The 16,847-nt window shown below is 45.4% G+C and overlaps 1 protein-coding gene across 2 annotated transcripts in view; it reads left to right on the top strand.

Moving 5' to 3' along the window:
* The window catches only part of abcc1 (ATP binding cassette subfamily C member 1 (ABCC1 blood group)), an 84,360-nt gene that overhangs the window by 42,859 nt on the left and 24,654 nt on the right, over positions 1 to 16,847 (top strand). For both annotated transcript variants that reach the window (XM_079520165.1, XM_079520166.1), the window contains exons 13-19: positions 617 to 763; positions 5,244 to 5,331; positions 6,626 to 6,695; positions 7,364 to 7,490; positions 9,200 to 9,376; positions 10,572 to 10,739; positions 13,021 to 13,198. In XM_079520165.1, coding sequence (XP_079376291.1) covers positions 617 to 763; positions 5,244 to 5,331; positions 6,626 to 6,695; positions 7,364 to 7,490; positions 9,200 to 9,376; positions 10,572 to 10,739; positions 13,021 to 13,198 — 955 coding nt within the window. The remainder of the gene's footprint in view (positions 1 to 616; positions 764 to 5,243; positions 5,332 to 6,625; positions 6,696 to 7,363; positions 7,491 to 9,199; positions 9,377 to 10,571; positions 10,740 to 13,020; positions 13,199 to 16,847) is intronic.

A 16,847-nucleotide genomic window follows, 5' to 3' on the forward strand; every position in this document is an offset into this window, starting at 1 on the left:
CCCCCTGGTGAGTCCACTAATTATCCATATCCACCTTCACCTGGGTCTGCACCCCCTCCCCCCTGGTGAGTCCACTAATTATCCATATCCACCTTCACCTGGGTCTGCGCTTCCTTCCTGGTGAGTCCACTATAAAACAAGTGATTCCCAAACGCATTGAATTCTGTTTTTTAATTCATGATTTGTTTTGCTTTTTTGGGAATGTTTTTTTTTTTAAATGTTTTGAAAGAATATTTAAAAACAAAATGGCTCCTCCTGTCTACATGTCGAAGTGTCCTTGGGCAAGACACTGAACCCCACACTGCCTCCAATGAGTCGGTCGGTGCTAGCTTTGCCACCGTCGGTGTGTGAATGTGGGAAGTGAGGACGCTGGCGTCGAATTGTTCGCCGCTTCACCTACCAATGTACGAAGCGCTTGTATGAGCACTATAAAAGTCCTTTAAATTGTCACAACACTGTCATCCGGAGACCCCCCTCCCCAGGGCGAGCAGGGGGGAGAACCCCTGCTTTATGGCACTATGATTAACACACAACCTCTCTTTCCCACCTCCCTCCCTCTCTCTTTCTCTGTGACCGGCCGCGGGGGGCGGCCTACGATGCTGTCTATATACTCTAGGTGGCGCTGTCCACGTTCGCCGTGTACGTCCTGAGCGACGACAACAACATACTGGACGCCCAGAAGGCCTTCGTGTCGCTGGCGCTCTTCAACATCCTGCGCTTCCCCCTCAACATGCTGCCCATGGTCATCAGCAGCATGGTGCAGGTGCGTCGGTGCGGCCGGCCTACCACTTCTTTATAACATCACTTTGCTCTAGCTGGCCCACGTGGTTCTCGGTGTTCTGCTGGTCCTGGGTGGGTGGGCAAGGGGGTCCCGATGGACACTTAACTACTACGGGTCTGTGACAAAATGTTTTTGTAATCCGCCCCCCCCCCCCCCCCCCCCCCCCCAAATTCACTGTGAAAGTCTCGGTGTTCATTGAAAGGGATATTTCACTTTTTGTGAGCGGTCGTTTTAATGTCTGCTCAGGATTTTGTAAGGACCCCAAGATGCTTGATTTAATTAGATATATGATATTCATTTGACCAGACACGCCCCCTTCCTAGTACCTATACAAGCCCATTTTAACTCCAAACTCCATTTTAACCATGATACATTCATTCAACACTAGTCCTTTGGTTCTGCTGACTGATATTGTCCTTCCAATGGTGGGCGGTGTTTTCTTCAATTAATTTGTATTTTTTAATTTAGCTTTTTTTGTCCTGAACTCTTGTCACATTTGCCATTGACAATGAAAGGAGAGTCATATGTGTCTGAACAAATCAGCTTTTTGCGGCCACACAAACATTAAATGCCATTGACGATGAAAGGAAAATGTACGTCGTATGTAGATGAGAAAATGGGCTAATTTGTCCTAACAAACATTAAATGCCATTGACAATGAAAGCAGAATGTGTCTGAGTAAATCGACATGTTACGTCATGATGATGTGCGATGATAAGAGCGCCCCTCACTTCACACGGGTGTGATTTTTATGTATATATCTTTGTTAAAATGAAGGGAAAAAAAGTATTGAACAAACGCAGCCCTGCTGACAATATCAGTCTCAGTCAATGGAATCAACAACGGTTGTTTTCGATGAGTCTGTCTGGGGTGCTCACAAAAGCCTGTGTAGAAATGACAAAATGACCCAAAACATGTTTGAAAGAGAAATATCCCTTTAACTCTGAAGGGGTATACATACATGCTGGGCATACATGTAGCATGTGGAAGAGTGTACCACTGTAGGCTATTGTAGGCTACATTTGTACACTCTCAGAGTTACGGACCCGCTAAGGGTCCATTTGGACCCCCTCTGGTAGTCCCCAGGGCCCAGCGTTGAGAACCAGTGTTTTAGCCATCCATCAGTCAGTCAATCACATCGCCTCCGCCTCCGCAGCATCGCCTACGTTTCGCTTGTCTTTATAGCCGTAACGTCGCTGCCAGCCACTCTTCTCGTTCTCTCACACGTTTCTGCTTTCTGTCTGTTTGTTCGCTTGCATGAGGCATTCTAATTCCCACTGTGAGCTTTTGATCGGCAAACTGTGGTATTGTGATCGGCATTGTAAGTGACTAACTGCCGTGCGATTATTAGTCGCTTGTTTCCGCTTCTCCGCTTCGTAACGCTTGCTGTGAACTGACTGTTATCAGTGAGCGGCCCTGACTGTTCCAGAGACAGTGGCTATAATCTGTGATCTTGAGTAACATGACTAACTTTTAATGTAACGTCGTCTAACCTGTACGATAATAATAGAGCCATATCTAGAGAAGGTTTCAGGTATTTCTTGTATGCTGTTGGTTGATTAATTTTAACTCTCGGGCCATTTATTACTTGTATTTGCTTAAGAAAAGAGAGAACACGTTTCCGATTTTTCTACTAATGTCTTGGTGTTTAATTTAATATTAATTTGATTGCACTGTATAATCTGGGAAATCACGCGTATTTAAAGTATAGAGACCCGGGAAAACTGCCGTTTTACAGTCATCAGCATTTAGCCAATATTACGATGTTCCGAACAGATGTTCCGAGGACGCATGGGGGCCACAAAAAAACTGTAAATGCAAGTAAAACATTCCTTTTTGCCATTCTTCTAACGTACGAATGCAGTGTTGAGAAGAAAATGACCCACACTCATTCTAATAACCACATCAAAACTAAAGTTTGATGCACGTTGTGATGTTATTGCTGCTATTTTGGCTCATCATTCACCATGGGGACGTTGCCTGTTTTGCACAACTCACTCGCGTCGTCGTATTGCTTCGACTCTTTAAGTTGACTTCATCGGAACACACTGATGCATTGACCGTAACATTGGGTCGTACTGTAGCACTGCGCATGATGACACACACACACAGACACACACACACAGCGGCTGGGATTGACAGACTGGTTTATTTTTAAGTGGTGAAAGAAGGAGGCCGGCCACATCACCGTCAGGCTGCTGATGACGTTTGGGCAGGACGTTGTTCCTGGATTTAGCCGACTTTAACCCATTTTGGTGTTTTAAGCATTATGTTACACTTTAGCTATTGGAAAAATAGCAGATCTACAAGCTCGTAGCGCGCCACCGAGTGAAGCGCTACGAGCTTGTAGGTCGTGGAAATGTGGTGCAAATCTTTGAATATATTATATATTCTTTCAGAGCGAACGTTTTTAACTCAAATCTTTGCTTCTGGGGAGTCCCCTGGAACTAAATATTTTTACATGGGGGGTCCATGGCCAATTACAGATAATTTTGGGGGTCCTCCAAAATGGGTTAAAGGGCTGGCACACTTGGTACAGGTTTGGTCATTCCTACAGTATTTGTGAACAAATTTGACAGAGACTGCCATTTTTTCATATGAAAGCAGGGAATCATAGCTTCAAATTGCCATATTGGTTGTTCAGTTCGACCCACCAGTTTTGGAGATATGGCTTATAGAGTAATGTCTTGCAGAAAACAGCGAGTTGAGAAAACAGGCTTGAAAGGTTCACTTCTGTGGTCTCTAACATTACACCTAGCTACATGTTTGGGCATTTATTTCATATTTACATGTCGATTTGAGCTCTGACACTTATTTCAGACATGCTCTAGTATGTGAAGAGCCTGTGCTATTAACTCATTAAAAAAAAAAAGTTTTTTCTCCTCTGGTGAAAAGCTGTAATTTGCGTGATGGCAGTCTCAGTCAAATCTGGTCACATATGTTCCCCAGGGTCTATGCTCCCCGCTTACCTTAGGGTTAGTTAGGTAAGCGGGGAACATGGAACCCGCTGAACATAGAACCATGGGCCATGATGTAGCTCCAAAGGTGGGTGAGAAATCAAAAATAGTTGCTCCATATTGGTTAGAAATTGGTCATTTCAAAATGTGCCTCCTTGTTGACTTACAATTGTACAGTTAAGTGTAAACTTCCTTTCGATCTAGCTATTCTTATGAACAAATCCATAGCTAAATGGCAGTAGCAATAGTTCAGCACAGGCTAACATAGATTTGTTCTAATTTTGAGTGGTGCAACCACTCCAAGGAACAGCAATGTCCCTATGGGACTATGTTTAGAGTACCAGTAGGGGCAAAAGTGGCGCTGTTGTGCCAGAAACAGAGAGAGATAGTGTTGCACTGTTGCCTGCTAATTACAGAGAGAGGGGCAGGGGGAGAGGGGAGTTGCACCACTCGGTTCACACGGGTGTGATTTATTTTTAGAAAGTTGTCAGATAAAAAAAAAAAGAGATACAAAGAAGAAAAAAATCCCAATGTTAAAATAAAAGTCTTTGGCCTGCATGGCTATTTGTTAAGAAGAAAACCCAGACAAAATAGCAAAAATAAAATCAAAATACAGATTCTTCTTGTGTTTTACTTAAATACAGTAATCAATAATGTCCACCAATGCATTCTATCGTTGCTGTAGGAGATGTGTGAACGTCTTGTTAACATCCTGGCAGCTGTTTGTTTACTCTGTGCTAGCCACTTGAAACTGTTACGGAATCTTATCTAACCACATGTTTATAGTCAAGCTAGTTATCTGACGGCTGCCAAGGGTTACACACAGAGGTTGGAAGTTCCAGGACAGTGGTGTGATTGTGTGCTTTTCAATAGTGACGTTTAGCCCAGGCGTCATTTACTTAGCAGAGACTTTAGCCTTTTACAAGGCGTTGGAGAAGTGCTGAGTCAGAACTGTAAATGTAGTTCATGAATCGCCTAAAAAAACACACAAATTGATCCGGACAAACATCTGTTACTATTTGTGTCACCGTGGTTGCTCCACTTTAATCAAGCACCTTATTCAAATATTAGATTAAAAATAGGAAGATTATTATATGCAGCCTAATGCGTAGTGTGGACATTAGTGGAATTTCTGTTCATGTCTATGATAACGTAAATTGAAGGGTCTGGGGAAGAAAAACAAAGCGATATATGTTTTAGCTGGCTGATTCTGCAAATGTGACCTCCCTGATGGAACATTTTTATTTCCATATCTAACAACAGCAAAAAAACACCAACCACAGATTCCATTTCATGAATCCCTCTCTTCTTTCCTCTTTCCAATGTTTTGCGTTCTTTCTTTCAATCCCCCCCCCACCCCCCCCCCCCCCCCACACACACACACCATACACCCCCATGCACCAACCCCCCATATGTACGTCCCTCTCTGCTTTCTGTCCATATCTGTGTGTCGTTCTTTGTGTCTGTCTGTCTGTCTCTGTCTGTCTGTACGGTTGTCTCTTCAGGCCAGTGTCTCCATGAACCGTCTACGAGTGTTTCTGTCCCACGAGGAGCTTCAGGAGGACAGCGTGGAGAGGAAGATGATAGCAGGATGTAAGCCAACTTTAGTTCTTCCCCACTGCTAAATCCCCAAACAGTGTATTTAGAAAGATCGAACGAAAATGGAGCCCTAAATGTCTGACTATACCTTGTGCTGTTTACATTTCTCACTAATAAAGTATTCAATCCATCCTGTCTCCTCCTCAACTCCCCTTCCCCTCCTGTCTTCTCCTCCTCCTCTTACTCTCCCCTCTTGTCTCCTCCTCAACTCCCCCTCACCTCCTGTCTTCTTCTCCTCCTCCTCCTCCTCTTACTCTCCCCTCTTGTCTCCTCCTCAACTCACCCTCCCCTCCTGGCTTCTCCTCCTCCTCCTCTTACTCTCTCCCCTCTTGTCTTCTCCTCCTCCCCTCTTGTCTCCTCCTCCTCCCTCCTCCTCCCCTCTTGTCTCCTCCTCCCTCCTCCTCCCCTCTTGTCTCCTCCTCCCTCCTCCTCCCCTCTTGTCTCCTCCTCCTCCCTCCTCCCCTCTTGTCTCCTTCTCTCTCCTCCCCTCTTGTCTCCTCCTCCTCTCTTACTCTCTCCCCTCTTGTCTCCTCCTCCCTCCTCCTCCCCTCTTGTCTCCTCCTCCCTCCTCCTCCCCTCTTGTCTCCTTCTCTCTCCTCCCCTCTTGTCTCCTCCTCCTCCCTCCTCCTCCCCTCTTGTCTCCTTCTCTCTCCTCCCCTCTTGTCTCCTCCTCCTCTCTTACTCTCTCCCCTCTTGTCTCCTCCTCCTCCCTCCTCCTCCCCTCTTGTCTCCTCCTCCTCCCTCCTCCTCCCCTCTTGTCTCCTTCTCTCTCCTCCCCTCTTGTCTCCTCCTCCTCCCTCCTCCTCCCCTCTTGTCTCCTCCTCCCTCCTCCTCCCCTCTTGTCTCCTTCTCTCTCCTCCCCTCTTGTCTCCTCCTCCTCCCTCCTCCTCCCCTCTTGTCTCCTTCTCTCTCCTCCCCTCTTGTCTCCTCCTCCTCTCTTACTCTCTCCCCTCTTGTCTCCTCCTCCTCCCTCCTCCTCCCCTCTTGTCTCCTCCTCCTCCCTCCTCCTCCCCTCTTGTCTCCTTCTCTCTCCTCCCCTCTTGTCTCCTCCTCCTCCCTCCTCCTCCCCTCTTGTCTCCTTCTCTCTCCTCCCCTCTTGTCTCCTCCTCCTCTCTTACTCTCTCCCCTCTTGTCTCCTCCTCCCCTCCTCTCGCCTCCTCCCCTCTTGTCTCCTCTCTCCTCCTCCCCTCCTCTTGTCTCCTCTCTCCTCCTCCCCTCTTGTCTCCTCCTCTTCTCTTACTCTCTCCCCTCTTGTCTCCTCTCTCCCCCCCTTGTGTTCCACTCCCAGCTGCTGACAGCATCTCCATTGTGGACGGGGCTTTCAGCTGGTCCAGAGATGAACCGGAGACTTTGAAGAGGTGTGTGCGACGTGCGTGCGTGCAATGTGTGTTGTTCTCACTGTGTTTTTTAAGGTCTAAATGTCCTCTGTAGGAGAGAGAGTGCTGTGTCCGTGCGCTTGAGCAGGCAACGTCTTAGTGTAATGTCTCCCTTGTGCATTCAAAAGGTCTAACTATTCACTTAGGATTTATTGTTCAATATTTGCTAAAAAAAAATATGAGCTAAAATTGCATTCATAAAATCTGTGTGTGTGTGTGTGTGTGTGTGTGTGTGTGTGTGTGTGTGTGTGTGTGTGTGTGTGTGTGTGTGTGTGTGTGTGTGTGTGTGTGTGTGTGTGTGTGTGTGTGTGTGTGTGTGTGTGTGTGTGTGTGTGTGTGTGTGTGTGTGTGTGTGTGTGTGTGTGTGTGTGTGTGTGTAACAAAAATGTGGGGGGAAATGTTCGCATAAAATAACATGGCAGGTTGAATGTGTTTACTTAAGTCTGTCTGTGTGGGCTTTATAAATAGGCCTATTTAAACAATGATAAAAGAGTGAATATATATGAATATTTAACCCAACAGTAATGACATAAAGTCTGTGCTGACGAACAAAGACAGACCCCCTAATCACCTTCCGAATGTTTTCATCCATTGTGTGTGTGTACGTGCGTGTGTGTGTGTGTACGTGTGTGCGCGTGCGTGCGTGCTAGGTTGAACGTGTCCATCCCAGAAGGGTCTCTGGTAGCGCTGGTTGGACATGTAGGGTGTGGAAAGTCCTCGCTGCTCTCTGCTCTGCTGGGAGAGATGGAGAAACTAGACGGGACTGTGTCTGTCAAGGTCTCTCTCTCTTGCTCTCTCACAAACACACACACACACACAGAGTCTGGCTCATCCTTTCATGTACATTTGTGACCAGATTTGCCTGCCATCAAAAATCAGTTAATAGCACAGACAGACTCCTCGCATGCCTGGAATAAGTGTCAGAGCTGAAATCGACATGTAAATATGAAATAAATGCTTAAACATGTAGCTAGGTGTAATGTTGGAGACCACAGAAGTGAACCTTTCAAGCCTGTTTTCTCAACTCGCTGTTTCTCTGCAAGACATTACTCTATAGGCCATATCTCCAACACTGGTGGGTCAAACTGAACAACCAATATGTCCATTTGAAGCTACGATTCCCTGCTTTCATATGACATGAAAAAACAAAAATCCAATGGCAGCCCCTCAGTCAAATTTGTTCACATATGCTGTACTTGTGTAAATCTAGAATTGAACGTTTGCGTAGCGGCCACCTCTACCATGCAGATGGGTAACAGTAGCAGCTCTTCTCCACTTTAAACGTGCTATTTTTGGGCATTACATGTGGAGAAAAAACAAAAGAATTGTACCCATTTAGACCTGGAAAGCCTACACGTTGTTGCACCTTTGAATCCAGTTATTTTAGATTATTCAGAAGACGTAGGCTAGGATTTAGAAGGCACTTTTAAAATTGGCCATGTCGGGTTTTAATGGGTTAATACAGGGTTATTTTTTGTCCGGGGACCCCCGGAAATGCTTTGGCAATGTCTGGGGACCCCCGCCCGCCCCCTCCCGACCCCCAATATAAATTGACTGCTACAATAACCATAAACCATTTTGGACGGGAACCCCTTTTGGTGTTTTAAGCATTGTTATAATTTTGCTATTTTTGAAAAATCGTGAAAATATATATTTTTTTTTGGAAAATAATTTGGGGACCCCCTAAAATATTTTGGCGACCCCCCGAGGGGTCGCGACCCACGGGTTGAGGACCCCTGGGTTAATAGATAGATGAAATATGCTCGGCAGTGGCTCAGAGGGTAGAGTGGCCGGTAGAGCGGCCGGATGGGAACCGCAAGGTTCCCAGTTCGATCCCGGGCTCCCCCCAGAGTTAGTGTCCAAGTGTGCTTGAGCCCCCAATTGCTCCTGATGTACAGGTTGGTGCCTTGCATGGTTTCCGCCGCCATCGGTGTATGAATGTGTGAGTGAATGGCTGAATCTATGTAAAGCGCTTTGGATAAAGACGCTACAGTATGTATTATTAAAGATTATTTTACGCTTGTTCGGTTTCCTCCAGTATAATTAATATATCTCTGCTGTCGGGTAGAAACCACCTACACTCCAAAATGGAAATAAGGAAATGAAAAATATACATCTTTCGGGAAATGAGAACCTTATATTTTGAAAACAAAGCAATACTGTTGTGACTTTTATATTGTCAATTGCTTCTATGAGAGGGGGAGAGGTTGCTGTTTTGTGGCCTACGTGTCTCATTAACCCATTTTGGGCGGGAACCCCTTTTGATGTTTTGTTACACTTTAGCTATTGAAAAATAGCAGATCTACAAGCTCGTTTTTAACTCGAACTCGGGCCAATTACATATATTTTTGGGGGGTCCTTGACATGAAAATGTTTGAGAACGACTGACATAGAAACTGACACAGAAAACTGCCATGATTTAGAAGACATTTAGTAGAATCTTTTCTCAGGCCTAAAATGGGTTAATGTGGCCGTGTGCTCTCCAGGGCTCCGTGGCCTACGTGCCTCAGCAGCCGTGGATCCAGAACGACACCCTGAAGGACAACATCATGTTCGGCCAGGAGAGGAAGGAGAGCTGGTACCAGCGCGTGGTGGAGGCCTGCGCCCTGCTGCCCGACCTGGAGATCCTGCCCGCGGGAGACAACACCGAGATCGGCGAGAAGGTATACATGAACGCACACGCGAACGCACGGCAAGGATCAATTTAGCCGAGTTGGAACCCGAAGCGTTGTGGTTTCAAAAGAAAGAGGAGAAAAAAGGAAAAAAAATGCTTGGCGAACGACCCAGGACATCTGGTATAGGAGTGGGAGTGAACGTTGTATTTTCCTAGCCAATCACAATCAAACCGGGGGTTTTTCCAAATCACTGACTGCTCCTTTTAAAGGCAAGCCTGTATTTATTTTGTTGAAATAGTAATGGCATGCACATTTTTCCCTGTGCACACTGCATGCTCTGTCGACGAGATGAGGAATCTATTTTAGAGCTCTGACTGGCACCACACATGGGTGATTTCCCATTCAAGTCAAAGGAAAGTTGTCCAGTAGTGTCTTGAAGGGGAGTTTCGCACAAGCTGTTTTCTTATCCATTCGTCACTGAAAAAAAACAAAGAAATATCTAGATGATATGACATGTTAGTCCGTGCATTGTTGTTGCTGCAACTCTTCCTGTTCTACGTGAGCTGACGTTAGACCCCGCCTACGCTTGGACCAGCGCCCTATATGTTTATTTTTTATATATTTTTTTATTTTATTTTTTTGGTCAATATACATATTATCAACATGATTTTGTAAAAAAACAGTTAGGAAGAAATTCCCCTTTAACACTGGGTGATGTGAGGAGCCTAGAGACCGTTGTCTGCTGTTAGAAGGAAATGTCGACTCCCTTTAACCACGTTCAAGCTGCCATATCTTTGTGTTTTTGTCATGGCATTATATGGCCTATAATGACATGACAAAATCTATCATTTTATATAAAGTCTGTCTGTCTCTAGGCCTGTCGAAATTATTGCATAATCATCTAATTTGAGATAATCACAATCATTTTGTCATAATCGCCATAATAGTTTCCATGTTGAACATTTCTCATTAAAACTAATGAATATGTCAGTAATTTATTTGTTATTTGTCATACAGTAAGTGTATCTTCCCTGTGCATTTTTTCATTTCCAGGCAAACAGAAATGTATTCTTTATTCGCATGTGCCAAAGTTGTTAATCACAATTATTTGTGTGACAATTTAATTGCCGACTTAGATTTCCTAATCGTGACAGCCCTATCCATCTCTCTTCCACCTTCCCTCTGTTTCTCCCTCCTTCCCTCCATCCATCCCTCCCTCCATCCCTCCGTCCCTCCCTCCCAGGGAGTGAACCTATCAGGGGGTCAGAAGCAGAGGGTCAGCTTGGCCCGGGCCGTCTACTGCGACTGCGCCGTCTACCTGATGGACGACCCGCTGTCTGCGGTCGACGCCCACGTGGGGAAACACATCTTCGACAAGGTGGTCGGCCCGCAGGGCCTGCTCAAGGACAGGGTAAGGACACAACATCTTGGACAAGGTGGTCGGCCCGCAGGGCCTGCTCAAGGACAGGGTAAGGACACAACATCTAACGACAAGGTGGTCAGCCTGCCAGGGCCTGCTCAAGGACAGGGTAAGGACACAACATCTTGGACAAGGTGGTCGGCCCGCAGGGCCTGCTCAAGGACAGGGTAAGGACACAACATCTAACGACAAGGTGGTCAGCCTGCCAGGGCCTGCTCAAGGACAGGGTAAGGACACAACATCTTGGACAAGGTGGTCAGCCCGCCAGGGCCTGCTCAAGGACGGGGTAAGGACACAACATCTTGGACAAGGTGGTCGGCCTGCCAGGGCCTGCTCAAGGACAGGGTAAGGACACAACATCTTGGACAAGGTGGTCAGCCCGCCAGGGCCTGCTCAAGGACAGGGTAAGGACACAACATCTTGGACAAGGTGGTCAGCCCGCCAGGGCCTGCTCAAGGACAGGGTAAGGACACAACATCTTGGACAAGGTGGTCAGCCCGCCAGGGCCTGCTCAAGGACAGGGTAAGGACACAACATCTTCAACAAGGTGGTGGGCCTGCCAGGGCCTGCTCAAGGACAGGGTAAGGACGTCACAAGGAGGTGGCTTACGCTCTTGTGGGTCACAGTGATTCTCTCTGAGTCATCCCTGTGTTCCTCGGGTTCTATGTACGGGTTGTAAGTAGGCCTGTCACAATTATCGGGCATAATCGCAATACTATTTTGCATAACCGTCATCATTTCCATGTTGAAAAATGTTAATATTTATACTACTAGATCTGGAATGTCCACTTTTTTGGTATAAAGTATAAAGTTATTAAATATGTAAGCCATGTGTCATATCTGCTCTGTTAAATTTTTGTTTACGGAGCCTAAAAGCCAAACGAAAGTTCAAAGACAGAAACGCAATTAAATTGTTAACCGCAATTATTTGACCGACACCATATCTTCAAGTAAAATGTCCTAGTTGTGACAAGCCTAGTTGTAAGTGTTGTAAACAGAACATAGAACCTGGGGAACATAGATAGGCTTCCATGCTCTCTGATGATGACTCACAGGACAGGCTAACAGAAGCACTGCATCATGGGACGTGAAGTCCAGGTTTGTCGAGGTGATGTAAGTTCATGTTCTGCTCACGGCAACATGTGTGATTACTGATTAGACTTGTAAGTGTGTCTTGTTCTGATCACTGATAAAGATGGTGTCTATGTTGGGAGCATACGAGTGTGTGTGTGTGGGTGTTAGGTGAACGCCAAAGCGTTCACCTAAAAATGCTCCCCCATACGGTCCATATGCTGGAAGACGATAATATTTCAGCTCACGTTTCAAGCAGATTAAAACGGCTCAGCGCAAAAATAAATGCTCACCATAACGTCATGTTGCTGGTGTTTAAAAAAAAATCCGTTTCCATTGTAAGTGATTCACACTGAGCTCAGGGAAAAAGAACTACGTTAGGGAAGTGGTGGGTGGAGAAGGTACCTGTCCTGCCAGAAAGGGACCCAGTATGTTCAGTAGGTGGGTGGAGAATGTACCTGTCCCGCCAGAAAGGGACCCAGTATGTTCAGTAGGTGGGTGGAGAAGGTACCTGTCCCGCCAGAAAGGGACCCAGTATGTTCAGTAGGTGGGTGGAGAAGGTACCTGTCCCGCCAGAAAGGGACCCAGTATGTTCAGTAGGTGGGTGGAGAATGTACCTGTCCCGCCAGAAAGGGACCCAGTATGTTCAGTAGGTTGATAGATCAGCTGCTCTCAAAATGGAATCATTTGTTTCTGATGCAATTTACAATTGTAGGCATTTAGCAGATGCTCTTAATTCTTACAATGACTTAAGAGTAAGCAAGAACAACATGTGATAATTCATCAAATACATGAGAATTGTCACCAATAATTATACGTACTGGTAAAGTATGAACCTAACATCCGTCTAACAGTGCAATATCTATATAATTAATTGAAACAACGCTATGCCTACATGAAATGCTAACTAAGATACATAAGTTGAGCCTTTGAATGCGCCTGTAAGGTCGTTGAGCATAGGGCAAGTGCTATGCGTATTGTGTTCTGCTACGCTACATACTAATTCATACACAGGTTGTGTTTATAACCACGCCCCTGGGCAAGTTAAGTTTACTGAGGTTAAGTTTCTGGTTTAAGGGTTAGGTTTAGGCTGTCAATCACAGCGATTGGCCAATCACAGCGCGTCGACTGCACAACCCGTGTAGGCTTTGGTATGTCGCTTTTGCTACGTATTGATGCGACCGTCCTCCTCCACACACAGACGCGCGTGCTGGTGACCCACGGCCTGAGCTACCTGCCCCAGGTGGACCTGATCCTGGTGATGGTGGAGGGCGAGATCACGGAGATGGGCTCCTACCTGGAGCTGATGGCCAGGGAGGGGGCCTTCGCCGAGTTCCTGCACACCTACGCCAACGCAGAGCAGGGCGACGACGACTCCAGTGAGACCACACACACTACACCTGGTTAAACTCACTACACCTGGTTAAACTCACTACACCTGGTTAAACTCACTACACCTGGTTAAACTCACTACACCTGGTTAAACTCACTACACCTGGTTAAACTCACTACACCTGGTTAAACTCACTACACCTGGTTAAACTCACTACACCTGGTTAAACTCACTACACCTGGTTAAACTCACTACACCTGGTTAAACTCACTACACCTGGTTAAACTCACTACACCTGGTTAAACTCACTACACCTGGTTAAACTCACTACACCTGGTTAAACTCACTACACCTGGCCAAACTCACTACACCTGGTTAAACTCACTACACCTGGTTAAACTCACTACACCTGGTTAACCTGGTTAAACTCACTACACCTGGTTAAACTCACTACACCTGGTTAACCTGGTTAAACTCACTACACCTGGCCAAACTCACTACACCTGGCCAAACTCACTACACCTGGCCAAACTCACTACACCTGGCCAAACTCACTACACCTGGCCAAACTCACTACACCTAGTTAAACTCACTACACCTGGTTAAACTCACTACACCTGGTTAAACTCACTACACCTGGTTAAACTCACTACACCTGGTTAAACTCACTACACCTGGTTAAACTCACTACACCTAGTTAAACTCACTACACCTAGTTAAACTCACTACACCTGGTTAAACTCACTACACCTGGTTAAACTCACTACACCTGGTTAAACTCACTACACCTAGTTAAACTCACTACACCTAGTTAAACTCACTACACCTGGCCAAACTCACTACACCTAGTTAAACTCACTACACCTGGCCACACTCACTACACCTGGTTAAACTCACTACACCTGGCCACACTCACTACACCTGGTTAAACTCACTACACCTGACCAAACTCACTGCACATGGACAAACTCACTACACCTGGCCAAACTCACTACACCTGGTTAAACTCACTACCAGTGGCGTGCACAGATAGACACTAGGGGGTGCTAGAGCACCTCCTGCCCTTGCCCACTGGACATCAATGTGCCCTTTTTTGTACAGTATGTGGACCATGGTGACATTGATCAATTCTTGATAAAACAAATCTTCTAATATATTATTTATGCCCCAAAATCTATAAATCTCACACTATCCTTTTTGCTAATGAAAAATAGCAGATCTACAAGCTCATAGCGCGCCACCGAGTGGCGTGCTATGAGCTTGTAGGTCTGCTATTTTTTGAAAAATCGAAGAACGACTGACATAGAAACATAGCTTTTTCAGAAAACTGTAAGGATATAGAAGACATTTTTAGAATCTGATCTCAGGTCAAAATGGGTTAAGGCAACCGGCCGGTTCCACGCGCTGCACAAGGTGCCCTTTTTTCACTTGAGCACCTGCCCCTCTAAATGTCTGTGCACGCCACTGCTCACTACACCTGGCCAAACTCACTACACCTGCCCAAACTCACTACACCTGGTTAAACTCACTACACCTGGTTAAACGCACTACACCTGGTTAAACTCACTACACCTGGTTAAACTCACTACACCTGACCAAACTCACTACACCTGGTTAAACTCACTACACCTGACCAAACTCACTGCACATGGACAAACTCACTACACCTGGACAAACTCACTACACCTGGACAAAAACAGTAGGGGCACACATGACCCGTGCCATGAGCATGCCTCTGGCTTGGCCGGGAACTTCCGGCGAGGACATTAGGCTCAGTGCATACTGTGCTGTAAGTGTAGTGTCCCTTTTCCAGAAGGTGACATAAACATTTACCGTTTCCGGGTCAGTTTCCCATAGCTTAATTTGAACCGGAAACACGCAACACCTTCGTATGCGGGGCCCTGGGCTTCGTTCATTATCCTATACCTCTTTAGAACCTCAAACGCCCTCCCAGGCAATGGGAAGTAAGCAACATCCTTGCAGTCAAAGGGAGGCACGCAATTTCCATTGGATAAGCATTCAAATAACTTCCTAATTCCTTCCTGATTCTGCTAGTTGCATCCATAGCATGCTTTAGTCATTAGGCCCAAGCTGCAGGACTTGTGAATCCCGCAGCTTATTTTTTTATTGAGCCACATTTTGGCTTCATCACTTTGCTTTCAGCTGGTTTCAGCTGGTTTCGTTGTGATCCATGTCGTCTTTATGTCTCATTGTCTTCGTCATGTACATTCCTCTTTCCAACCTCAGTCTTAGAGGCGATTTAAAGCTGCTATAAGCAATATTTTTTCAGTATTTCTCAAAATGTTAATTAACGTTGTTTTTCTTTTGGTATTCAGACAGCTAGCAATGGGAAAAACTTCATCCAAACTTCCAAAGACTTTCCTAGAAGCTTTGTCATTGGTCGATTTGCCTGTCTACTCGATGATTGGTTAGTCATTTCTGCAGGTTTTATATCGACCAATGACAAAGCTTCTAGGAAACTCTTTGAATGCATGAATCCCTAGATGCGTCACATAGACTACATTTTTTGGGAGTGTTTTACTCATTGCTGTCTGAATACCAAAAGAGAGAGAAAAAAAGGGCATTACAATTTTGACATATTCTTGCTTATAGCTACTTTAGAGCGGTAACGTTGCCTCCTCTATTGCTTCTAGTTCTACTTGTGAGACGTTGCTGCCACCTGCTGGCATAATATGAAACAATATGAGTTATATTCAAAATTCAAGTTTTATTTGTCAATGATTTTAAACAGGTACAAGCACACAATGTTTGTTGGGACTTGTCTCATGCACTGTGCTACTGTACATATATAATGGCAAGAAAAATATAAAATAAATGACAATAATACAATATAAAATTATAAAATGTTAGGCTATATACAAATATACAGTGATAGGGCTATACGCAAATACTTTTTGTGTGCAGTCGATTTCAGATAAAAAAAACGGCATTGTTTTACCCAAATGTGCAAAGTGACTATTGTGCAAAGCAACCAAATATATGTTCTAGATGCGACATACTAATTACTACACGGGTTGTGTTTATAACCACGCCCCCGGGCAAGTTAAGTTTACTGAGGTTAAGGTCAGGGTTAGGTTTAGGTATAGTTTTACTGGAACTGGTTGGAATAACGTGTTCCTTCCACGCGCTATGCCCAACCAGGGAAACCCCCCCCTGTCAGGTGTAAAGGAGCATCAGGCATGAAGGAAGCATGAGTTCAAGTCCGTTGCTCTCCCTAGGTTGGCGGAGGGTGTGTAGAGCCCAGGATCACATTAGATAATTGACACAGGGGTGAAAAATGGGTTACAAAAAAATATAAGAAAAAAAAAGTATAGTTTTACTGAGGTTAGGCTGTCAATCACAGCGACTGGCCAATCACAGCGCGTCCTTGCACAACTCGTGTAGGCTTTGGTATGACGCACATAGACATAATGGTAGACGCCCTTTTCGACTCTGGAGCGTATATGCTCAAGGGAGGGCAAAGAAATCCCGAGATTCCTTTGCGAAGCCCCGCGGAAGCATGAGCCTGCGTCACAGAGTGCATGTTCGGGTCTGTAAGTCCCGGAAAAGACGTGCTGCGATTGGCCATGCTGTTTAAATAAAGACCTGTTGATCATGACGGATGTATGTATAAAAAATCATCATTGAATCAAATCATTTCTGTTGTTTTAACAACTCATCCCAATTAAGTGAAT

This window comes from Electrona antarctica (assembly GCF_951216825.1).
Source record: "Electrona antarctica genome assembly, chromosome: 14".
NCBI lineage: Eukaryota > Metazoa > Chordata > Actinopteri > Myctophiformes > Myctophidae > Electrona > Electrona antarctica.